General features: G+C 40.2%; 3 protein-coding genes across 3 annotated transcripts; 1 reads left to right on the top strand and 2 right to left on the bottom strand.

Annotated features, from left to right (window-relative positions):
• Positions 1-6,842: 6,842 nt before the first annotated feature.
• On the top strand, positions 6,843-13,234 carry LOC138624233 (transmembrane protein 198-like). Its single transcript, XM_069704227.1, has 5 exons — positions 6,843-7,011; positions 8,336-8,648; positions 11,598-12,173; positions 12,277-12,404; positions 12,605-13,234. The coding sequence occupies exons 2-5, from the start codon at positions 8,432-8,434 to the stop codon at positions 12,752-12,754; spliced, it is 1,071 nt and encodes a 356-aa protein (XP_069560328.1). The 5' UTR covers positions 6,843-7,011; positions 8,336-8,431; the 3' UTR covers positions 12,755-13,234.
• Positions 13,235-14,299: 1,065 nt separating this feature from the next.
• LOC138624175 (matrix metalloproteinase-19-like) lies at positions 14,300-17,511 on the bottom strand. Its single transcript, XM_069704155.1, has 8 exons — positions 17,419-17,511; positions 16,330-16,418; positions 16,103-16,233; positions 15,811-16,023; positions 15,277-15,702; positions 15,001-15,165; positions 14,725-14,852; positions 14,300-14,640 (listed from the first exon to the last, which is right to left on the bottom strand). The coding sequence occupies exons 1-8, from the start codon at positions 17,509-17,511 to the stop codon at positions 14,401-14,403; spliced, it is 1,485 nt and encodes a 494-aa protein (XP_069560256.1). The 3' UTR covers positions 14,300-14,400.
• Positions 17,512-18,354: 843 nt separating this feature from the next.
• Positions 18,355-23,473, bottom strand: pym1 (PYM homolog 1, exon junction complex associated factor). Its single transcript, XM_069704225.1, has 3 exons — positions 23,403-23,473; positions 20,977-21,070; positions 18,355-20,826 (listed from the first exon to the last, which is right to left on the bottom strand). The coding sequence occupies exons 1-3, from the start codon at positions 23,431-23,433 to the stop codon at positions 20,349-20,351; spliced, it is 603 nt and encodes a 200-aa protein (XP_069560326.1). The 5' UTR covers positions 23,434-23,473; the 3' UTR covers positions 18,355-20,348.
• Between the last annotated feature and the right edge of the window lie 2,980 nt (positions 23,474-26,453).

Genomic DNA, 26,453 nt, shown 5'->3' with positions numbered 1-26,453 from the left:
AGTCTTAAAACAGCTGCCTCCATACTACAATGGAGGAATTCAACAATTAATAAAAAAGTTCAGAGTTACAGTCAAGGACTTGTTATGACAATTTTCCTCCAGTTGTTTTTCCCCAAATATTCACATCCTGTGAACAGATTTGTCAGTCTGACAGTTTATGTGGTTCATTAGCTGCTGTGTATTTCAGTTTTCTTTGTTCCGCATTCCTTCAGCAACAAATCATTACTACTTATCTTGTAATAAACCTTTTAAAATTAATGACATTTTTAAATGTCACTGAAACAAACAAACAAAAATGTTTTTAATAATTTCACCCTAACTTGAAATGCCAATGAGGTGGAGCTCATTTGAAATGGATGTAAATTAGAGAAGCTGTGTCTTCAACAGAGCAAACGTGGAGCTGAAAATAAAAGGATTTTTAAAAAGACAGTTAAGTTGATGTTCCTAAGCAGCTTCTCATTCAATGTTTCTTTCATCAGTCTTTCTAAAAAAAAAAAAAATCAAACATGTTCAATAGCTGTTCAGTAGCGGATATACCTGTAGATTTTACATACGTAACAGAACGTCAGCTTATAAATATGATACAAATGCTCATTCTTCAGTAATGCACAGTTTTTGTTTTTATGTATCATATTGCTACTCTTACTTTGAAAATGTTCCTTTCCTGGAAAATGTCATTATGGTGTATCTCTCTCTTTCAATAGTTGAGTTTTAAATCCAAGTTTTAGCAGCTACTTCCTTATCAGGGAGAAAAAAAATGTGTTTTATGGAAAATGTAGATTTTCTTATCACTCTGTTAACTTAGAACTTGTGTCTTCCAAGACAATAAATGTAGAAAATCTGAACTAAAATAGCCAAAGATGATTCGGATATTGTCTTTCGAGAAATTAACTAAATACTGCAGATGAATCTCAAAAAGCTGCTTTAACAGCCCAAGCTTTATTTTAACATCATGAATAAGTCATATGAAGAGAAGGGGCGAGGAAGATAGGTAGCACCAAGTATTATATATTCTAATCTGCTTTTATAATGGAGAACATTATGAGCTTTTCTTCTGTGAGAATGAATAATTAATTAATTGTATCTGTCAAGAGCTCTTGTCTTCTCAGTATAAACACAAATAATCAAAGGGCCAGCCATTGTTTTTTTCTGTTGTTTCAAGATGACCATTACGCTGCTGTGAAGAGACTGATTATTTTCTTTTGTCTATTCATTCTTCCTGGAAGGTCCTCTGCCGAAACTACAAAATGCAGAGAGCAGATTTTATTACGGCATGAAGCAGCGGGGCAGGAGATGAGTTTTAGCACATTGGACACTTTATTCTAGTACACTCAAAGCTAAATTTTGCTTTTGTTTTGTTCTAGTCTGATGTGCACAAAAATAGACGCCCTGCAGATCTCAGGGTGGGGAAAAAAAAAACGTAACTAATAAAAACAGAATGTGATGATCATCATGTAAACGCATATTTATTTGAAAATAGAATGAAGACGACATATCAAATGCTGATACTGACAAATTTCCATTGTTTTATGAAAAATATATGCTCATTTTGAATTGATGATAGCAAAATGTTACGGAAAAATCGGGAAAGGGGAAACAAAAGACTGGAAAAGATGTGGAATGCTAAAAAAAAAAAAATCACCAACTTATTGGAAATATTTTTCTCTATTTGTAAAAAAGAGAACAGATGAAAAAGGATTCTGTGAACCACAGCCAAGACAACACTGGAAGCATCTGCACAGAGCATGTATTTCATTTTTATGCAGTACAATACAGTGTGCAAATACAATATTTGTTTCGTTAATTAGTAATTTTTTTTCACAATGAGAAATTTGCTCATCTAAAAGCAAATCTGGAAAACATCCAGGATAAACACACTGCATACAAAGTGAAGGAAGGCATGAACGCTGTGTTTATACACCAACAAGTGAAAAAAAAAAATCCTCCATTTAATACTGTGAATTTATTGATGTCTTCCTCAAAACTGTAGGCATCATTAAACCCTCAGTGTGTTGTATTTATGACTTTATAGGTTGATACTCTTCATTGAACAACCACACAGGCTGAGTCTCTTCATTTCAACCTTCATACTGTGTGGAAATGTACACTGAAACTATACATCATCTGTATCTCCTCATGCACTTACTCTCTCCACCGTGTGCTTAAACCCTTCAGAAGCAGGCAGTTATTAACATCAGAGACCTGTGTAGGTCGAGGGGAGGTTGCTATGAGACGGCCCGATCTTCAACTTGTGCTATACAGTAGATTAAAGTGATGGTGTGCGGCTGTATATTGTATGTTAACAGTGATCCTTTTTATGGAGTCTGTTCACTGATGTTTATGGTATATTTCAGCCATTTTTTTTACAACCACTCATCCATCCATGAGGGTGTTATGAACACATCAACATGTTGGAGCTTTTCTAATGTCTTCACTAGTTTTGGGTATAATCTCTCCAAAATAGGCTTCAAATGTTTGCGGGATCTGATATATTCATTTTACGACACATTTCATTGCTACATTAAAGCACCGTTAAGCTCATACAATTAGATTTTAACAAAAACATTTATGTATTCTCAGACTGTGATGAAAAAAACACTAAGAATGTTTACCAAATTGGCTTTTACTTGAACCTACTTCACTTCTTCTACACTATTTGACAGTTACTTTTCACATTAAGACTTTACATACAATACATAAGATTAAATTGCTTTATTGCAGATTGAACGATTTAACAGCATAAACTAGAATTGTGTCCACCAACCAGTGAAGGTACAGTTTACATCTACAACTGAAGACTCTGTATGAATCTTTTATGTGTTCACTTGTTTTGCCCAATAAAGCTGATTGACAGTAGGCAATGCTTCAAATATAGATGTTGCTGCGAAGACGTGAGGTCATAGTGATTTGACCTTTGACAACCAAATTCAAATCAGTTCATTCTTGAAACGTGAACATTTGTGCCAAATTTAAGGATTTTCCCTTTAGGTGCTCTTAAGATTAAATAAGATGGACGGACAACCCATAACTATAATGTCTTTGGCTACGGCTGTCTTTGACAAGGTGGAAATTCTTCCAATGCATTTATTTGTTTGTTTGTGTTTTTTACAGATAAACATAAATATCAGGCTTTTGAGAATGGTGTATTCAAGGTGTTAGAAGTTACTTTTATGAATAGGTGGATGTGGTATTAAACATGGGACACGATGAAGCACATGTGTGAATGCTTCAGTAGATGTCCAAGCCTTTAATCGTTACTCTGCCCAGCCACAGCAAACATTTTGCTATTGATTAGCGGTTATCACAGCGCACTTTGAACTTTTCCGAGGCCTCACTTCATGTTTGGTTTTAAGTCAATAAGGTTGTTAGAGGTGTTACATTTACAGCAATTAAAAATATCTGGTGCTCCAAAAAAAAATTGTGAGTCATCACTGAACCTGAATACAAACTTTGTTGGTTAAAATGTTGCTGAGATGGTCAGAAAACGTTGGCTGAATGTCCTGCATGTAAATCTACAGTTATACCTAACTGCATGTATGCATGTATAAGTATCGTATATCTCTCTGCTGCATAATGAGATGTATGAGGTCTTCTTGAATAGTAATTCTATAATAACCACTTATATTGGTAATCTTCAAATGCCGTGGTCATGCATACTTGTTCAATGTTAATCAGAAACATAACTCCACATGTCTAACACAGTGTCTGACTGTGTCATCGGCAGCAAAGAGCTTTGTAGTTCATTCTGTAGTTCGTTTATGAACTTTTACTTTGATCTAAAATGTCAAATGAATTTGTTCCGGCAAGAAAAATTAAATAAACATCTGTCTTCTATTGAAGAGTGTGAACACTGATAATACATTTATAAATTATTCATAAATATAATTCAGTCAATGTTACACAACAGTTGAATCTCTTCCTTGTTTCTGGACATATTCAAGCCCAAGGCGCTCAGCCACAAAAACACTTTAAAACAGAGCTGCTTCATTTCATGCATGATGATTAACAAAAAGGGCAAAATAGAAAATGTTGCATCTGGTCAACATCTTGCAGTCTGACTGCTTTTGTTGCCTGATGCTCGAAAAAAACAACAACTATTATTTAACATTTGAGATAAAACAATTTTCTGATCACAATAAAATAAAATGATTGATAATAAAAATGAATGAAGTCATGTCATCGGTCATTAAATTTCAAGTGACAATCTAAATGGTAAAAAAAATGTCCTCTTTGCTCAGAGCATTTTCTTTTTCTTCAAAATTCATGGCATCAATATAACCTCGCTTTAATGGGTCTTCAAACGATTCAGGTGGAAAAATACAGTTCAGTCAGAGACGTGAAATAGTCTGTCCTGATCAATACTCCCTGCACTGCAATCACAAATGTCATAAAGAACCGCACACACATTATCCTCATAAATCGATAAACCTACGTTTTCATATTTCAGGGAGCAACAAAGCCCATCAATAAAGGGTTATAAATGTATATTTTATTTGTCTCTGGAGGGGAGGATTTTCCTCCATTAAATATTTACTAATTCGTGGTTTTTAAAATGCACGCAAAGACGTAACTTAAACAAGGGAGGCAATTTTTTTTGCTTATACGGGAGAGAGATTGATCTCCACTGCATCAATAAATTTCTTTTCAAAAAAAGATTTTAAATTAATTTCAGCACAAAAAAGAAACTCGAGAAAAAAAAAGAACCACCTCAACTGGAAATGAATAAAGAAGTGTTACATGGGTGTGAAGTTAATCGTGTTCACCATCTTATTTTAGTGCACTAACATGCTACTAATTTGCTACTTGGCAGTACATTTAAAGTACAGCTGAGCCATCAGCACGTCCCCATAACAGGAAAAACGCAATGAACCGATTTCCAGTGACTCCCAAAATGACATACTGTGTGAGCATTTTAAGTGCCCTCTACAGGACCAACATGTCCTCACAACCCTTCCAACAGAATTGGTCATTTGATGTCTAAGTGCTCGACATTTAATTGTTGGAGAGTAAATTAAATGGAATTGATAAGAACAGAATTCAATGTCCAAGGACCATAATAGTATGCTGGCATTTTATGAAATATTTCAGTCTGGACTAAAGCTGCTTCTGCTCCTGGCTAAAAATAAACAAAACAAGCCTCGCACATATTTTCTCAAAGCACTTGTGTCGTATTTTATCAGATCTCTCAACTTTTAAACAGAATGCTGTTTTTGGATCCTCTAAAGCGAACAAAGGAAAGACATATTTAACTGATAAAAGCACAACAGGCTGGTTTCTTTATTAAACTCCTCAGAAGAGGAACTTAATTCTGCCAGACAGCTGAGTTTCACCGGCTACGTCAGCCTCATTGCAGCTCAGCGTCCCTGTAGTGATATGACGATCAGTGCTGTCATTATCAATCAGATCCGTTCCCCCTGACATTTGATGAGTGGTGTTTGTGCCATAAATCAGCCGCTGACTTAGATGTGAGGTCTTTTCATGCTCTGCTGCTCGGCTCTGCTTGTAGACAGCAGCAAGAGACATAGTTTTATATCCATGTGGTATCTATAAATGAAGACTCTTGTTTAACTGCCTCAAATATTACTACACTGTAAACTGCCTAGAGCATATCCCTAGTGATTGAGTGTTAATTTACAACTTAATGTCACAGTAAGTACATGTTCTTATCAGAACAGCCTATAGAGGGAAGATATAATAAAACTACAATTTATAGCCCCACTTCTTCCAGGAAAATGATGAAATGACATTAAACTTTTCTCTGAAAGCAGAGGTGACCCATGAGAAACACACTCCTTCCTCTTCTTTACCAAAATAGTTTACAGTGTGGGCGAATGTTTATATTTGTCAAACATGAGTCGACAATTTGATTTCTTGCTTTCTAGAGTTAAGTGAGAAGACAGTTAGCGGTCTCTCATCTGGACATTTGAAGGTGGAGGCAGTTAAAATAGCACCTATCCTAGTGATAGTGTACCAGACTATTTCCCCGCCAGGTGCAAGTAATTTCTCGTTTAACCACTTGACAACTTTCACCGTTTCATTTTGCAGTGTTGTGAATGTTCACATCTGCCAATGTGAAAATCCTCAAGCAAACAACAAGTCTTTATACCTTCACTTTCAACATCTTGTACACAAGTTTCATACGTGACAGTGTTTCTCAGGTGTTCACAATCTGGCCTGATGGAGGGGCAGCTGAGGATGATGGGTATAACATTAGATTTTCAGATTATTTTGGCCATAAACAGATGAATAGTCAATGGATTCCCAAATTTATTACAGTTCTGTTTATTACAGACATGAATATCTGTACAAGATGTCACCGTAATCCATCCAATCGGGGTTGTAAGAACAAATCAGAAATGTAAACTGGGGATCACCAAGCTCTCCTTTTCGGAGCATAAATATCTTCACAATTTTTAGTAAAAGTTAATTTAGTATACCACCACTGCCAACCCCAAAGCAAATCCATTAGCATGGCTAAAAACATGCACATTATATTATCCCTTGTATAAACTCATCGGTCAGGGATTTAATGAGATTCTTTAGAAAAGTCTCAGAAGTGAAGACAAATCGGGGTCCAAAGCAATATCCTTTTTACATCCAGCTGAATTTAACCTTCATGAAAAGTAATACTGAGTGAAATAAACCTCTGAGCTGATAATGCAGAGACAGAGTTGGGGCTTCAGTCAGATAATGGGTAGTGAGAGTTGAACTCTCCGCTGGCTCGGCCTCGGATTTGGCAGCAGCCTCTTGCTGACGCTGGGGGCAGATGGTCTCTCTCTCAGAGTCGGGCGTCAGCTGTTGCATGAACACAGATGAGGGACTTAGTGCACCGGACGCTGAGTCTCACCCACGGCTCTCCAGAGGGAACCACGAAGTCACATAAACTCCTGACAAAACTCCTGACTGCTCGCTCTCTGTTGGATTTACTGGAATTTGACTGGAAAATATCAATGGAGACACTTTGGTTTCTCTCGTGAAGAATCTACTCTGTGAAGATATGCTTCAATCACGGTAGGCCACAGAAATATTATTCCTTCATGCCATGTTTTTTTATTTGAGAGACTGAGATGTACTTTTGTCAGTATTTTTGTTCAACTGTTTGTTTTTATAGACAATCATACAGACACTGAAAAAGGAAGTTACAATTTTAAAACTACAAACTGACAGAAAAATTTAACATTTAATCAGTTTTTTAATCTACTACAGTGCGTCTGGCTTTTATCTGAACTTGACCTTGGCTGCTCACATGTTAGAGAGTGTTTTTGTGTTTTACACTCACCTTCACACGAAGACACGGAGCTAACAGGAGGATCGCTCACCTGCCAAAGCTCCTCTAATTCTATTTGCTGACCCCGGGATCTGCCCGACCGGCTTATAATGTCTTTACAGTAATACACCCTGCAGGTAGACAGTCATACTATGAGCCAAGATAAGAGGAGTGTGTAAACATGCGCCATGCCTTTACGCTGTTAGACACATTAGTTAACAAAATAATAGTTTGTATTGATTAATTCCATTCATGAGCAATGCACAGTTGGTATATAAGTGGTACATTTACCTGAATACGTTAGCTTTTTGAGGTACTTGTACTTCTATTTTTCTATTTTATTATCTTTAATACTTTTATTCCACCAATATTCAGAGGCAAATATGAGATGTTTTGGATTTATTAACTCCCTCCTTGACCAGCTTACATTAACATTAAAGTGATGCATCAGTAATTATGATCAAATTATGTGATATCCACTTCTCTGAAATGGGAGATTCTGCATGAGTACTTTTTCTTTTGGTATTTAAAGCATGTCCCGATGCTAATATTCTTCTTTTAAAAATCTTGACTGCAGAACTTGTAGAGTGTATTTTATTTCCACACTGTCATTGCTACTTTTACTAAAGTAAAATCTCTGAATATTTGATTGCTTCCACTTGTGTTATTGTTGAGCTATTTGTTTTTATTATATTGTTCAGTAAACAGAGCACCTAACCCCATGCTCTTAACAATACATCTGAATGAGGATGACATCAAGTCACCAGGTCGTTTCCTCATCTGTATCCTGTTCTTGAACAAAAGAGAAACTCAGAGGGGAGCCCCAGTTTCCTTCTCTGGTTCCTGAACATGGGAAAGAGTCATATCCTCCCATATGTTCACTTAAATAACAAGTTGCAGGTCTTTCCCAAGTATAATGACATCTTGAGTTGAACAAAAGTAATATTTTTCAGGAGAGTCGAGCGTTGATGATTTATGAGTCTCAGGTTTGCAGCCGGATGGGGAAAAAAAACGGAATCTGCGTTTTTCTTTGCTATCGAAGCTGAAAACAGTTTTGTCTCTTTGCAGGTGCACAGCAGGAAACAGTTTAGCACATGTTCTTGGTGCAGGAGCTTCCTCCTTCCCTGGACGCCTCATGCAGGACGTTCCGGTTTCACCCCTTCAATGAACAAAGCAGATTCACGTCCAAACCAGCTGCACAGTGACAGAAGCAATAATCCCCCAACAATGGCAGTCACTTCCCTCTATGTTCCTGAGGAGTCAGGAGCTGGCTTAACCGAAGTGGACATATGTACGTTTGGGATTAATACAAAGTATGAACTCATCCCATCCGTTGTCTGCTCCGTCTGCCTTTCATTCGGCCTCATCTACTGCTTCTTCGGTATGTACTCATAATGATTGTTAAATGTAAGGAAAGCCCACTGAGGAAACAAACTGCCCTCTCTGTTTTAAGTGTTGTTTTTTTTAGCTCACCTGATGACTTAAACCATGGGTGGCAGGTGTGTGCAGGCAGCCGGGGTGGATAAGCTCAATTTGACAGAGACAGCGTGTATGAAGGGCCACCTGTTGCACCGAATGACATCCTACTGGCGTGGTGTTTAACCCGACAGCTGCTTACGTGTGTTCAGGCAGTCAATATGTATTTTTATGGATAATTAACTACGATACATGTTGAGCAACATGCTGTATTGTGCAAAAAAAAAAATATATATATATATATATATATTGCAGTATAAAAATAAATATTAACCCAGTGTTTTCATTGAGAAAATATGTGGCAACAACTTCAATAAACACAAACTGTGAACATGAGTAGGAGTGTTGTGTCCTGTGGACCTCCTCACAAACACATGTGACATTATGCAAACACACATGCTGCCGAAGCCTGTGTTCCCAGTAACTCTCTAACTGAGTGCCATGTGAGGCATTATATGAACGTAAATCATTAATATTTTGGGGACAGCTGTTTTGTAGGAGATGAGTGTTGTCAGAGTTGTGTTTCCTGATGTAATTTGGGGTTTCTGAGGTCAGTTAGTTATTTATTGTGTCACGCACATACAAGTGTTCAGCTCACATGGACTGACAAGACACCAGGATACAGCTGCAGCGTGGAAATGTTTTTAGAATATAAACAAGACCAAGGTTGGATCGCTAACAACGATCTTTGTCTCCCATGAGCACCACAAAAAGGTTTTCGTCCTGAAATGCTTTATATTCAGTTCCTAAGCATAGTCGTTTCTCCGCCTCTTTATGTACCCTGACAAAAAAAAGACGCAGATGCAGATCTCCTGTTCGACCACATTTCTGAATGTTGCTCCATGGGATTGAGATCTGCTGACTGTGGAGGACAGTGAACTCATTGTCATGCTCAAGAAACCAGTCTGAGATGAGGTTTGTGATATGATGTGCTGAAAGTAGCCGTCAGAAGATGGGATGGACATGGTCAGCAGCAATACTCAAACAGGCAGTGGTGTTTAAATGCCGTTCAGTCGATACACTCGGTGTGGTCTTCTTCTACTGCTGCAGCCAATCTGCTTCAAGGTTCGACGTGTTGTGTTTTCAGAGATGCTCTTCTACATCAACTTTGGCTGTAACAGGTGGTCATTGGAGTAACTGTTGCCTTTCTATTTGCATTAAACCAGTTTGGCAATTCCTCTCTAAGCCCTGCCGTCAACAAGGCATTTTCATGAACTGGATGTTGGGGATTTTTTTTTCCAGACAATTCTCTGTAAGCCTTAGAGATGGTTGTGTGTGAAAATCCCAGTAGATCAGCAGTTTCTGAAATACTCAAACCAAACAATCTAACAACAACCATGTCACCTTCAAAGTCACTTAAATCACCTTTCTTTACCAATTTGATGCTCTGTGTGTTTCTGCCTGTGACTTTCTGATTGGATATTTGCTGTGACGAGCAATTGAACAGGTGAATCTGTGAAAGTAAGTGAAGTCAATCTAATCTACGGACTGAAATTCATATAAGACAAAATGTGTCAGGATCCCTGTCCCGACCCTAGTGTGTCTCCCTCTATTTTGTCCCCAATCACCTCTCCTCATGTGTGCTGTCATTCCCCTGTCTGTTTGTTATTGTTTTCCCATGTGCTTTGTGTTTTGTTCCGTCCTCCTCTGCCCTCCTCCAGTCACCTCCCATGGCTGCACCTCTCACCAGTCTGAACAGCTGCCACCACTCCAACTGATCACCACCTGCAGGTTGCTCATTTCTCTTAATCACCTCCCTGGACTATATCAACCCTAGGTCCTGCAGTCATTAGGTGTCAGTCCATACTGCCAGTTTGATCCTGTCACACCCAATCCGTCCGTCCACCTGTCAGACCGCGGGAAACCACCCGTTCCTGTCTCCGAATGGGTTGCCGACCCCGGACCACCAGCTTCCGATCGGGTCGACGACGCAGCCCCTCCGGTTCCTCTCACCGGACGGGACCTCGGTAGACCCCGCAGGCATCCAGTCTGCTGCCCTCTTGTGTCGAACCGCGGGAAACCACCCGTTCCTGTTTCTGAATGGGTCGCCGACATCGGGCCACTAGCTTCCGGCCGGATCGACGACACCGTTCCTCCTGTTCCTGTCACCGGACGGGTCGCCGACCCCGGGCCACCAGCTTCTGACCGGGTAGACGATGCCACCCCTCCGTTTCCTGATTCTGGGCAGGTCGCCGATGCCGGGCCACTAGCGTCCAGCCGGATCGACGACACCGTTCCGCCTGTTCCTGTCACCGGCCGTGTCGTGGACTACCACCCATTTCATCCTGCCTGCTACCCTGTCACGCAAGTATCCAGTCTGTTGCCCTCTAGTGTCGGACCTCGGGAAATCACGCCAGTGGATCCAGTTTGCTGTCCTCTTGTGTCGGACTGCAGGAAACCACACATGTCGAGCTAGTCTCCTGCCTGCGGGTTCGCACCAGCTGGTTTCGCCCCCGGTGAGAGTTTGGTCGAGTTTCCCTCCCGACTTGTGAGGAGGAGAAAAGGGGACATTAGGCTCCTGGCCACCTGTGTACAAATAAAAACTGTTTGTGAACTTGTGTCTGTGTCTGTGTTTGGGTCCAGTCCAACTCCACCCCTTGACAAAATGAGGCTGTGATTTTACTACTTCATAAATTTTGGTTTTATTCGGAGACCAAATCTTCAGTTGCTGTAAATTCTTATTTCTTTTACTTTTTATAGTAAAGGAAAGCAACTATATTTCGTCTTCCTTTGTTTCTTTTTACCACCGCTACAAATTTTATTGTGATTTGTGTATTTGATTGATGTGAGGCAGTAGTGCTAATTAAGTAATTGACGAAGATGAGTGTAACCTTGTTTTAAATGCTCCTTCCAGGATACCGCTGCTTCAAGATGGTCATGTTCTTCTCGGGCTTCATGTTCGGCTCAGCAGCCGTGCTCCTGTTGTACCACAAGGAGCCCGTGTTGAACGCCCAGCTGGGGATGGAGATGAAGGCGGGCATCGGCCTGGGCGTGGGCGTGCTGTGCGGGCTGACGACCATGTTGGTGTCCACGATGGGACTGATCTCCAGCGGCCTGCAACTGGGAAGCCTGCTCTCCCTCTGCGTCCTGGTGGTGGTCGGACAGTTTCACAGCCTCACTCCGGTGTGGCTGCCTCTCGGCGCCGTGCTGGCTTCCAGCATCACCACCGCCGTTGTCACACTTCTGTGCCAGAAACTGTTCAGCATCATGTACACGTCTGTGTTGGGAGCAACCACGGCGATGATGTGTGCGGACTACCTGCTGGGGACGTTTATGTTGCCAGATCAGGTGTACGATCTCTTTTGTCAAGTTGCCCCACGACCACTCTGCTGGTTTAACTGGGTGATCACTGGGATCTGTCCTGCTTTGAGTCTCACAGGTGTCCTGGTGCAATGGTTTTTTACTGCCAGAGGACTGTCACACGGAGACGGTGAGTTTAATTCAATCTGCACATTGATGCGTTCGAGCTCAGGCTATGATGCTCTATTTTCATCATGTACTTAATGTTTTGTCCTCTTTTTCATGCTTTCCAGCTGCACATAAAAAACACAAGAAACATGGCAGGAAGCACAAATATAGAGAGACACGGGGAAGACCTCAACCACACCGTCGACGCAGGCCTCCAACCCTAAAGCGCTACGCGGGGGACGTCCTGGCACCGGTCAGTGGTTGAAATAAAAATCTATAACATGAGCTTTTCAATCAGCTTTTATTCGACCAAAGGCAAATTCTAAGCCTGACAATATGTGTTTAAGATTCTTTGCATTCATATAGCCTCATCAACTATAATTTTTTTTTTTTTTTTTTTTTTTAACGTCAGTTGAAGGTCAGTGCAGTAACAGCGTTTCTTCCTCTTTCCAGAGTTACCTCCAGAGCCTTCAGGAGCTTCAGATGAAAACAGGCTCTTCCACCAGCAGCGTCAGCACCGTCACACACACTCTTATTGACTTTGACTTTGAGACGGGCTCCATGGTGCCTCTGACTGCTGCCTCCCCTGTTTTTACAGTCTGAAGGCACGCAGCTTCCAGGAACTGTAAACGGCGCTCATCTGAGGAATATACTGAGGATCAAACATTCCCTTTTGAATAGTTCACTTACAAGGAAAAATATCTTTGATCCGTGGTTTGAATCCTCTTTCCCGGCTTCATCAGCATGCACACAGTGTGATTTGAGATGCTCGGAGATCATCCCCTGAATGATAAGACGAATTAATGCAGCATCCACAGTCTTCAGGCTCATGATGGCCACATGCTCTAAGCAGTTTATCTGCCAGACAAGCGTTTTGTTTCACACCACAACCTTTTATTCTCTGAATACTTCTACATGGAAACCGTCCACGTCACTGAATATATAACATGTCTAGATTTATGTGAAATTAAATTATGACAGGTTATAAAAAATAAATTGATCCCAGCATATTGCAATACAATTTAGATTAAACATGAGAAATGTGTCATTCTGGACAAATAAATCAATAAAACATTGATTTGACAGCAGTGTGTGAGGCTAACTAAAACAGCTAAAGTGACCATGCTTAGAAGATCATTAATGCACTAGTGATGCTAAAATACTGTTCAATGGGTGCTGGGAATTATTCATAAACTATTGGAAGATCCCCAGTTCTGTTGTTGCTGCACACACACACACACACAAAAGAGAGAGACTTACTAATGTCGTAAACTCTGCCTCAACAAATGCCATCAAACTTCAAAAATTGTTCATCTGTGGTTGATTTGTCTGCTCGGTGCGTCGATCTTAGATCGCTGTGTGTATTTGTGTTGGACTTGTATACTTGGTTTACCTGCAAGAGTTTCCACTGCACCTTATTTTTGTTTACTTTGTTGAAGTGGTGCTTTGCACCACAGCATCTAATTTCAAAGCAACACAGATGTTTTACTGTTGCATTGGTAGTGATACGTTCTTTTCCTCCTTTATCTGTTTAATGGCGGTTGTCAAACAGCTTTTAGGTGCATTACTGCCAACTTCTGGCAATAGTAATGCATTACATCACGTGTCCAGAATAACGTGGGAAAATATAGTTGCATAAATCATTTGATATTTAATTTTCAATGACTAGTCATACATTTTTAAATGATGACCCACCCATGTTTTCACCTATTCACCTTGTTTTATTTGATTAGTTTATCTGAAAATAACTAAGTTTGCCAAGACAGCTAAGTTTCATCCGCTGTCCTTGGTTCGATGTTAAATATTTAAAAAAGGAATTATCAATGAGCCACAGCTGCAACTGACGATAGATAGATAAAAAAGATAAAACTGAGAAATGTCTACTGTGCACCAGCAACGAAATCCATACTTTTGACTGAAAATGACTGTTAAAGCTAATGATACAATCTCTTGTGTTTGCCTGACTACTGATTCTCTGTATAAGTAATGTCATTAAAGCAGAGAAGGAGCAGTAATGTGTACAATTCTTAAAGCGAGACAAAGATGATCATATCAAGTTTTTCCAGCTCAGGAGTTTAGGTGGAATTAAAGTTCACAGCAGTTTTAAGAGTATTTTTTTAATAGGAATTGAATAGGAGGTCCTATATGCCAACAAGAGAGTGCGGCAGAGCTCAGTCAAATACAGTGTCCTTATTTAGCCACTACAAATACTGTAATCTGGTGTTGAATCCCTGGTGGCCTCTGCTGGCTCAGTCGTCACACTGCATCCAGCGTGAGGCCGTGCTGAGAGGATAGGTCTTCTCCACTGCTTGGTGGTGCCGGTTTACCCGCCAGTACTGGGTCCCTTTAAACAGGTATATGTGGCCGTTAGTCCACATTAAAGCTGCATCGGTGTTGCTGGGTGCTCCATGGACGAGTTGCCCGATAGGTTTGGGGTATGAGCTGAAGTCTGTGGGACTAATTTCATCCCACTGCCAGTATCCAGAGCCCTAAAGCAAAGAGGTTTATTATTATTATTATTATTATTATTATTTACCAGAAATAATTGAAGCAAACGTTATCTTTTTTCTTACCTTGAAGAAGATCAGTTTTTTGTTCTTGTTGAAGTAAAACGCCGAGTCGATGTTTGCAGGGATGTTGGCCAAACGTTTGGGGAAGCCGCTGTCCAGTTTGAAGCTCGTGTATCTCCACACTTTGTCGTCTGTGAGAAGACATGTGCAGAGAAGAAAACACTAGAATAAAACTCAGAGAACATAAAAAACAGTGCACACACACACGTTGGATAAAACTTTGCCAGCATTGTTCATTGTACCCCTGTAAGACATTTTGAAACAATGACATGGATCCACCTTTGAGAAAGTAGGACTTGCCAGTCCGCGGAGAGTGAACAGCTGCATGGAGGCTCCCTGGCAGATCCTTCCACAGAGCAGAAATCAGAACAGGAGTGTTGTAGCCAGAGTTGGACAGCGTCCACACGTACCGGCCGCTGAACATATACGTCTTACGCAAAGGACCTGCAAGGGGAAAAATATCTGTGGGTACATCTTCCTGAAAGGGGAAATTACTGCATGTTTTCTTAACACAGAGAGAAGTATGTGTTAATGACAGCATCTGAGTCTCTGTACCCAACATAACTGCATCCAGAGTTGCCTTGCAAGGATCTGGAGTCACTCCTCCTGGCACCAACTGGCCCGGTTTCCTGGGTGGAGGACTCCACTCTGGTTTTCCTGAGAAAGGACGACACTGCATGTTGCAGAAGGAGTATTTAAAAGACCCCTCATATCCTGATAATGCTCTGGTATTACCGTATAAAGCCTGGATCCCTTGTATGTCATCTGGATGCAGCTTGAAGTCGGCGCGGTACCCGTTGTATACCGGTCCCATCAGGGCGCTGTAGTGCTGTGAGTGTCCCAGGCCGAGAGCGTGGCCGATCTCGTGAGCCGCCACAATCCTCAGGTTGGAGCCGAGCGTCTTCCCTTCTGTCCACAGTTCGTCCTCGTCAAAGTGCACAATGCCTGAGTCGGGGGCGTCAGCGTGGGCTAAAATGTGGCCTAAAGACAAAGCAAGGATCCTTATCGAGCAGGAGGACATCTCATTTTCAGATATCACTTTACAACATTAAACCGCGGAGATCAGAAGATCACAGTTTCATCCTGTACCTCGTCCATCAAAAGGCACCGGACACGTCTTATCTTTCCTGTGAAAGGAGATTTTGATGTCTGCTCTTCCTTGATGCAGTTCTATGAACCTTAAAGGCGAAACTTCACTCCAGTACTTGAAAGCAGTCTGGATGGCCAGACGGGTCTTTCCCTGACCCAGGTCAGGCGTGTAGTTGTAAATGCGGTAGGTCAGCATCTTCTTACGCCAGTGACCTGTTCAATTACAGTTTCAGTGAACATAATTTAACACTTTTACACACTTTATGGCACAGTGAATATTTAATTTACCCACCCATGACTCTGTATTTGAGAGTCTTGTTATTGAAAGAATCTTCCAGACCGCACCGAGGTTTGTTCATCATTGCCAGTGTGGCTGAATCCAGTTTTCCTGATGTCTGCAGGTTGGTCACTTTCTGAAAGATTCTGACATTCAAATTAAATTTTGATGAATAAAATTGACATTTGATTGAAATAAAGTCTAAGTAATAAATGAAAATGAAGACGGTCAGAGATGATCACCTCAAGGCTTCCACTATTTCCTCAGATTGATGGTTTTGGCTTTTACTGTCCAGAGGGATGTGCAGGTAGTCGTACTTCTTTAAATAAGCCTAAAGGAAGAGCAGTCACTTTATTTGATGTATCAAGGATGAACTTATTGAACTCTACTCAAGACATTAAAGGTCCCATGTTGTACAAATTCAGATTTCCTCATCTTTTTTTAAAATTATAAATCAGGTTTTGGTGCTCTATAAATACTGTGAAAGTGTCAAAATGCTCCGTTCATGGAGAAATGGAAACAGCCCGTATTCAGCAACTGTGCCGTTTGGATTCCCATAAGTTTGTGATGTCACAACCTCACACTCAAGTCATATGTCCGCCCTTCGCCCACTGTTCAAGTTTTTATGGGGAAGAGAACTCGTTGAGATGCATCCATTAAAGAGCTAAAAAAGACCAAAGAAAACCTGTGATTGGACTGGATGTGTGTCACTCACAAAAGAACAGAAGAGAGGATTCTTGATATCAATTTGCCTTAAAGACACGGACACAAAACAGTCTGTTCTTGGTAGAGCTCCGAAAAGAAGCTTAAGAGAGGAGATGTAAAACTATACTGACATGGTTTTTGGTATTTAAACCCACAGAAATCTGTTTACTAATATGTAATAGGACTTTTTTTGGTACCCTGAACTAAACACCTTCAGCCAGGGTGGCACTGATATATAAAACTTTTTGCACAACTGCCCAGATAGGTAATCCCAGCCAATACCACCAAAAAATGTATGCTGAGTCATTTGAACTGTCTTAATGAAACATGCAAGATCACAAAGATTTTAAATGAGCAGCAATTTAAAAACGTTTTACAGCCATGATCTTCGTTTTCGTTAAAACAAAGTCTTTTATTGTAATTATTATAGCCGACCATCACACTTAGTGTTTTTAGTGAGCATAAAACTGGTTGACAACTCAACTCTCTCTACAGTGTTCAGTTGAATGCTGCGTCCACATTTTTTTTCTCTGCAATTTATATGCAAATTATTAACTCTTGAGTTTTTTTTCATTAACATTTTAAGTTATATTTCAGTAACTCCAAATCGTTTTGCGTTTTCTTACCACCGCTTCTGTGAGGTCGTTGCTGCTCTGAGAAATAGATGAAGCTATTGTCAGCAAAACAAGAAGCACCATTAACTTCAGCCTGTAATCCATTTTCCGCTTTGGGTATTTTTCCATCAGCGGAGGAATAAAAACTTTAAATCCAATCCAGCCAGTTGACCTTTTCAATGAATAAACCAGTTAAGCATCTTTCTCAGCGTCACTACATCCATGCTCTGTGCGGCATTAGCGCCTCTAAATGAGTGCTGAAGCTGGTTTCTTACTTACTTAGGCTCTCAGTTTTTATACCACCAGCTGTCTGTTCAGGATTTGCCTCGAAAACCACATAATAAACCTTTACAAGGAATGTGATGTGCGGACTGCAGACACCATCACATATTTCCGACTCTAACTGCGCGATCACGCCTTCTTCCACCATCATTTAGAGCCATTTGTCTGGAAGTGTGTAAGAATAACTTCCCAGTCATGTTTGTTTACGTCAAAGGAAGCCAATAAATTAAGAACTAAGACGATCAGCTGCCCACCTGCTAGTAAAGGTGATGACATATGACCAGTTAAGTCACTGCGGTGGGAAAATAAAACCACTTTGATGTTGAAATAAACTCTAATAACTGGATTATTTTCCAGACATGTGACTGATGTACCAGACATCCAGCTGCTGTTGCTTACTCGTGATTTATGTTTGTGAGATGGGCACTTAATTCCGTGAAATCTGGTCACCACTCTATGAAGAAAACAACCAACCGCACTTCCTCCACAAGACAACAGCTAATTATATTGGTCTCTATGTAAGAGCCCACTCAAGGGAAAACAATGACGCCCCCGTGTAACCATTGCCACAAATCGTCTCTGAATGGAGACAGAGGATGCCTCCTTTTTTATGCTGTTACATCGTGGAACAAAGGATCGTAAAAATGTTTAAAGAGGCTCAGCTCAGGTGCTTCAAAACAATGGTTCCCATTTTAATCTGACACATCAGCGACAACCGCTGATCTATCACCAGTACAAGGCATGTTTTAACAAAACTGTGCAAAACAAAATGTGCTACAGTTTATGAAAAATAAGCTCTTTTAGCTGTAGGTCTAAACTTCAAGGGGGAGGGAAGGGGTTGAATTAATTAAATGACTATAACTAACTACAAAGCATCGTGAAGAAGCTCCATAAAGACAGAAAACTAAAAAATGTAATATCTGGAAATGTATTTTTATTTGTAAATAAATCTAAAGTCACAGTTTGTGTGTATAACTGCAAATGTATTATAATGATAAATACATACGGTGTGAAATTATAGTGTTAAATTAGGACACAGTCTTTGAGTTAAAGGGACACTCCACCGATTTAAAGCTTTAGGTTCAGCACGTCACACAAAGAGCTCAAGCAGCTGAATGTTGTTTTCTGTGACTCTGGAGGTTTCTGAAGTAGAAGAAAATAACCTCAATGATTTCTTTTGGGTTATTTTGGCAAGAACAAATGTTTAGCAGACTAGATTGTTAAAGCATAAATACTGCTATCACATTATCCATTATGGTCGTGGGGTGGTAACCCTTACAGCAGACTAAAGATCAGGATGTCAAGTACTCTGCTGCTTCGATTTAGAGCCTTCTTGTTTTCAAACTTTTTCTTTTTTTAACCCCCCCCCCAGTACGAAAGCACAACAACGTAAAGAAATCTGGAGGTCTTATCTTGTAATAAGGATTGTTTTTACGAGAAAAGATCTCGTGATTAGATGAGCTTTTCTTGAAATTATGAGAATTTATCTCATTTCACAAGACAATGTAAAATAGACTAACGGGGCAGGAATGAGATGCTTCAGAGCTGAGTCTGAGAATCGGAGGCGGGCGATAGAAACCTGAAATAATATCACAATCATTCAGGATAATTCTGCGATAAAAAAAAAAATATTCCTACTGAAAAATTTCAGGATTCATTTTAAGACCATAAAATCTGAACAAAATAAGTATTATAGTTTAATATATCAACATAAATGTAACAGTTTGCCTTTAAACGTTCAGTAAAAACTGACATAATACCTTGTTTTTTTTTTCATTTGTCACGAAACCACCTCGACACAAATTAAATCACTCGTTTTTGGAACCAACTGTCAGCCGTGTTTGTTGTCGCTGTGGCTAAATTGCACACGTATGTTATACTGTTACACTGCTTAACACTATAACATCTTAACATCAAGTCTGGATATCGCTATACTTGCAATACATTGTTTCGATCATATTAAAAATGACATCTTTATTATCGAGAACGACACGATATGGCACAAACCTACATTAAAGTTTATAAACCATTTCCAGAAATACCTGTTGTTTTTTTATTTGCTTTTCAAAATAACACTCCTCCACGCTACCCAGACAGTTTTTACTAAGAAGTCATAAAAAGATAAACACTTTATGCAGCGTGTATTTTAATAAATGTAATGACTGTGTAGACTCAACATTAGTGTGACCACAAGAGGCCATCCAATCATTCACAAAAACACCGGTTCCTAGAGCAGACAGGTCGACGAAGTATCTTCAACAGTTCATGTGCGAGTGACTTCTGATGATATGAAAAGGTACAAAATAGGAAGAACTGACATGCACAGAACACGTCACAATGATTTGTTTAAAACATGTTTATAAATGACTGTTCAGGCTGTTACAAGAATATCAAGTATATGAACAGGAGTCACAATGTTATGTTGGTGTCTGAATCTAAAAAAAACAAACGGCGTGTCCGTCGTGGAGACGTGGTTCCTGCTACGCAGATGTCCGGTTGTAATCGGCTTGGGACTGTTTATTTAACTTTCGGCGTTCATGATGAATTCAAATAGGTGGAAGATGTTGAATGGAAGCTGTGGTCACAAAGCGGCACAGGTCCCTGCCTGTCTGTAGTTTGTGTGTTCAGTCTGTCCGACTCTTCAGCTGTCCTTTATTGCTTCATGAATCCTGCTCCAGCTCCCGGAGCTCCTCTTGCAGGAACTTGGCCCGACCCAGCTTCTCCAACTGATCCTTCGTCAGTTGCTTTATTTCCCCAGAGTCCACTTTCTGCTGCAAGTCCTCCACCTGCCGCAGCTTCTTTTTCAGGTTTTTGATCTTCTTGAGCTTTTCAGCCGCCGCCGCTGAAGAGTCGTCGGGAGACGAGACAGAAACCGTCGCCGTCTTGCTCTCGGACTCGCCGCCGGCTGAGATGGACATGTTCTCGACCCCGTCGGTCACCGACTCCACGTCGGCATCTTCGTCCTGGTGCTGCTGTTTTCGTTTTTCTTTGCGTTTCATGTTGCGTTTGGCGGATTTGGAGAGGCCGGCTGTCTCGCTGTCGGGGATCTTTTGCTGCTGTGTAGTCTCCTCAGATGGGTTCATACCCGGCGGCAGGTCCGGTTTGCTCTTGAAGAACTTAACATACTTGTTTTCGTACCTAAAACGACAGAAACACCGTTAAAAAAAAAAAGGACAAACGCTCCACTTTGCTCGCAGCTTATGAATGATTTCTAATAAACATTGGCCGGCTCTCATGTCTCTGGAGCCTCCTCGCTGGTTTCACAGTAAGGAAGAGGAGTGCATTTACACAGGTACTTCTTCCTGGGGCACATAACCGTCCTTCACACGCCTCGGCTTCCTCCACGTTCCATCAGGTCGCTGAGTGGCAGCGATGTATTTCCCTGAAGAGCAACAGGCAGAACTTTTTAGAGAGGGAATTCACCTTCAGTAGATCTGTAATGTTAAAAGTCATCCTGCAGTAAAACATGTTTGTTACCTTCGTTCTCTTACAGTTGACTATCTGAACTTCACTGTGCAGAATGAGGAATGACTGAGTTTAAAACTACGAGGCTGTTTTCACTTTAATCTGCTGAAAGAGGTAAAAAAAACAAAAATATATATATATATAAAAAATAACGTGCTCATTGAAAATCTGACTCCGAGGACTACAAGCACAAAACTCCCAGTGAACCAAAATCTCAACATCTTTTTTCTGGAGGCTTTGCAGCAATTTCTTTCTGCTAAAAGGAGGAGAATGAGTGAGAAACATTAAGAATTGAATTTATCTATCGTATTCTTATTGTATACGTGTTTGTAATTTTGGTCTTATTGTGTGCACCTTTTATTTGTATTTTTTTCTAACTGTGTTTCTATGCTGCCGTGACGACTAAATTTCCCCACCGTGGGATTAATAAAGTCTAAAGATCGTCATCTGACCATGATTTACTGATATTAAGCAGGAATGTAACAAAAGTTTAGTTTAATGGACTTCATTCTGCACATCACATTGTGACCATGAACGCAACACGTGTGGGAGCAGAGCCTGTAAAGACATCAGTGCAGTGGTAATTTAATATAGCATATCAACAAAAACATATTTACACTGGACCTGGAAGTTATTAATTGTTTCACTGTACGACGCGGTGATATGTAATATGTAATGTGTGCAGCTGCTGCAACAGCACACGATAAATAACTTGAGACTTTTATTCGAATGAAACTATACAACCAGAGTTGTTTTGAGTGCCGTCTTGAAGGGCTGCCATAAACTGTGAAAACCACCAGATGTCACTGTGTATGTGATGGGTTTAACACTTACAAACAAAAAGACAAACGCTTCGATTAAGTTTACATCCGAAGCCTACAAATCTTTAGCACATTCACGCAACAGGAACAAAAACGGTGTAAATATACTGGGGGGGGGGGGGGGGACATTATTTGAAGGAACACTTCACTGAATTTTCATCATAGTTATACATTTTACATCGCAAGGGTCGACCGTGTGACGTATAAAACACGAGAGGATGTAACTGTTCAGTATACAAGACCAACAGTTCCCAACCTTGGGGTCGAGACCCCTCTTAAGGGTCGCAAGATACATTTTTCCATAGCGAGTTTAACTCTTTTCGGAGTTGATCTTACTGTTCTTGTTCGAGCTGCAACAACTACTTCATGCAGTTTATTTAAGCTTTTGGCCCATCAGACATTTACTCCTAATAAAGTTGAGCATCTTTTGCTTGTGGCCTTTTTTTTTAGTTTGCACCTTGAGCTCACGTTTTTTTGGGGGATTTTTTTTCACCATTTTAAAAAGACCAAACACGTCATCGATTAAATCGAGAAAATTGGAAGACGAATTGATACTGAAAATAATGCAGATCGAGTTATAGCTTGTGAACAATCAATAATGCGTTTCTACCTGCTTGCTCATCATAATAAACCACATTAAAAGCCAATGTTATTTTTTTTTCCTCTCTCGAAAACATATCTCAAATAATCTAATTTAATCGATTGACAGAAAATAAAATGTGATTTTTTTTTTCTCCATCAATAAAGAAACTTTTTTCTTGTTTTAAAAAAAAAAAAAAAAAAAAAAAAAAAAAAAAAAAGTTAAACACTTGAATATAATGACGTCATGCTTTTCTGAGTGACAAAACTTTAAGATTTTTGGGGGCAAAAAACAACAAAAGTGGATTTTTTTTTTTTTAAATTTTTCCACCGTTTTCTAGCATTTTGTGGAGAAATCAAAATAATAATAATAATAATAATGAATGAAAAAGTAATGTTTGGTTGCAGCCCTCCTGTGAATAAAGTACCGTGATAGTTGTCGGTGTCGTCCATCACATTTAGCCTCATGCTGCAACCGACGAGATAAAAAAAAAACAACAAAAAAAAACAGGTAACGTGGGCAAAAAAAAAAAAAATAAAAGTCTGACAATCGGAAGATTTAAAAAGAACAGGATGTTTTCTATTTTCTTTTTTTTTTTTTTGGTGGATAATTCGTGAATTGCGATTAGCGACACGCTAACTAGCCGCGTTCCGGCTACTAAAGTAGCATTTAGCTGCAAAAAAAAAACAACAACAAAACAAAACATTTGAATCGACGGCGTCGTTTAAAACGCGTTGCCGGTGGCAACCGGCGCCGCAGATGCTTTCAGACAGGTTTTTTGCAAAGCGTCGTGTTTAACGGAGATAATTAAGTTCCAGTTGCACAAAGGTGTCTGCATCAAGCCTTACCGGATTCATCCGTGACATAGGGGGTTGCCATTTTGGTGTAATGTGCCGCTCCGCTTCACCCCTCTCCCTCCGTCCCTCCCTCCCCACACACTCGGTCGGTAACGGGAGTCTCCTCTCCCCGGTCCCTCGCGGCAAGCACAAGCTACAGCTCCTGCTTTCTTTTCTTTTTCTTCTTCTTTAAAGATTTGCCTTTAAACTCGTTCCTTCGTCCGAGGTGAGAGCGGTCACGGCAGCGGCCCGCGGACGGGGGAGGAGCGGAGGGGGGGGAAGGGGAGGAGGGGTATGAAAGGCGGTGGGCGGGCTGTGCGAGGCGGCAAACCGAGCGCACCTTAATTCTTCGACTTCGGAAGTGACGTGGACTCGGCGGGGTTGCCAGGTTTGGCCGGTTAGCCGCGCAGTTCGACTTCGTGCGGCGTTGCGCAGCCATAAGTCTGCATGTGAAAAAAATTAATACATTTTTAAAAAATTTAAAAAAATAAAAATAAAAAAAAGGTTGCGCAGCGACGCCTTAACGTGATGCGCGCTGGACTTTCAACAAAGCGCGATTTGGTTAGTCATTTTGTCCGACATTAGCCGGCCGCTGCACAAAACGTCACGACGTCACGTGATGTTGAAACCTCGCGGGAGCGACGCGGCTGCAGTTTTCTGAGTCGGGCGCCGGCAGCTGCCCTCCTCCGGCTGCACCGGGTCGGAACCTCCTCTTGCGAAGACGCCAGTCTGCCCTCGGGGTTTTAAAGTTTAACCGAGATGCATGACGTGATCTTTGATTTTATTCCAACACCCTCTCAGAGCAGTTATCTCCTGTAATCATCTTATGTGAGCTCAAGGCTCCACATCTGGACAAAGACACACTGTAGTTCCACATCTGGACACAGTAAAACTGGCAAAAGAGATTATTTCTGTTAAACATTCTTAGACTTAACGTTGTGTGTCCGACACTGATGTAAACTGTGTCTGAGCTGTAAATTCTGGAGAGCAACACATTTGAGTGTCATCGGCCTGAAATGTTTAGTTGTATGGAGTCTTGTACACTTGAAATATTAAACCATAGAGCAGCTGCAGATTTTCCACACAGAGGAACGTGAACAAGCTGCTGCTGAGACACAGCTGGACGGATTTTTATGTGTTGTCATGTTGCTTATTGATGATTAAATGGTTCATGGTACAAACCTGAACATGATCTGTAGGTTTCTGTTGTGAGGACCTCACTGTGTTCAGAGCCCTGACGTGACTTATGTTGTTATTTGGAGCTATTTATTAATAATGGAAATAGGCTTAAGTGAAAATGAAAGGCAAATCAGCCTTTGTTGGCAGTTTAGGCACGGTAGGAAGGGTGCAGAATCAGACGGCAGGATAGATTAGACCAATCAGACAGCAGGATAAAATAGACCAATCAGATAGCAGGATAAAATAGACCAATCAGACAGCAGGATAAAATAGACCAATCAGACAGCACAATAGAATAGATCAATCAGATAACAGGATAAAATAGACCAATCAGACAGCACAATAGAATAGATCAATCAGATAGCAGGAGAGAATAGACCAATAAGAAAGCAGGATAGAATAGACCAATCAGATAGCAGGATAAAATAGACCAATAAGAAAGCAGGAGAGAATAGACCAATCAGATAGCACGATAGAATAGACCAGTAGTAAAGCAGGATAGAATAGACCAATCAGATAGCAGGATAAAATAGACCAATCAGACAGCACGATAGAATAGATCAATCAGATAAAATAGACCAATCAGACAGCACGATAGAATAGATCAATCAGATAGCAGGATAGAATAGACCAATAAGAAAGCAGGATAGAATAGACCAATCAGATAGCAGGATAGAATAGACCAGTAGTAAAGCAGGAGAGAATAGACCAATCAGATAGCAGGATAGAATAGACCAATCAGACAGCAGGAAAACCTGCACAGCAGCTTTGTGGTTTGTATTTTAATCAGACACAGTTTACATCAGTGTTGGACACATGAATTAAATCCAAGTATGTTGAATCGAAACAACTTCTTTTTACAGCTTTCTTGCTGGATGTAAAACTAATAATATCATATTTTAATATGAGATAGAGCTCATATAATGACTTTAAATGTGTGTACTCGTTGAAACACATTTTCTTATGGAGGCAGACATGCCTACAATCCTTCAGCCACCGTGCAAAATGCTGTTAAAGGACAGTTACAGTGTTACTAATACATAAAAGGAAAGAAGCAGAGATCAGAAAGGCGACCTACGTGTTTGTCAACAGTTTAACTGTGGTTGTTTACGTTTGCGTTCATGTCTGACCAACAAAATATGTAAATACACGAGGGAAGGAAAGTGACGCTGGTAATAAATGAGAATAGTCAATTAAAATAAGTAATCTTTAATCACAACGATAATTTTGTTTGTTAATATTAAATCATAACAACAATAATAAAAACAGGCGAGAGTATGCATTTGATGTGCCATAAATATTAGTATACATGATGTGTGACCAAGATAATGCGTAAATGCATGGGCAAGGATACGCAAAAATCAGTTACGCTGGTAATAAATGAAAAAGAGTTTTGTGCATTACTATCAAATTATGATAATATGAAATATTTATTTGTATACTTGAAGCGGGACCAAGAAAATATGAATATATACATAGGGGGGGAAGGAAAAGCAGAGTGTAACAGGAAAATAAATATTTAATACAATGATAATTCTGTGCATTACTATCAAATTATAATAATATGAAATATTTATTTGTATACTTGAAGCGGGACCAAGAAAATATGAATGTATACATAGGGGGGGAAGGAAAAGCAGAGTGTAACAGGAAAATAAATATTTAATACAATGATGATTCTGTGCATTATTATCTAATCATCAAAATGTATGCCAACTTTATTTATTTATTTATTTAAAAAAAAAAAAAAATACTCTATTATCAGCAACGGAATAGAAATGCAAAATTAGTCAGTCCGAGTTGGACCGTGATAAAAACGGGGGTTTTTGCGACTCCGACCTGGCAACCCTGAAGGAGTCTGGTGGAAGGAAAAATATTGGCCCC

Source organism: Brachyistius frenatus, unplaced genomic scaffold, assembly GCF_029030835.1.
Source record: "Brachyistius frenatus isolate BFR_SWC_R1_liver_20210118 unplaced genomic scaffold, ASM2903083v1 Contig_50, whole genome shotgun sequence".
Taxonomy (NCBI): domain Eukaryota; kingdom Metazoa; phylum Chordata; class Actinopteri; family Embiotocidae; genus Brachyistius; species Brachyistius frenatus.
The sequence above is the reverse complement of the archived record's forward strand: the minus strand, read 5'-3'. Positions and strand labels throughout refer to the sequence as shown.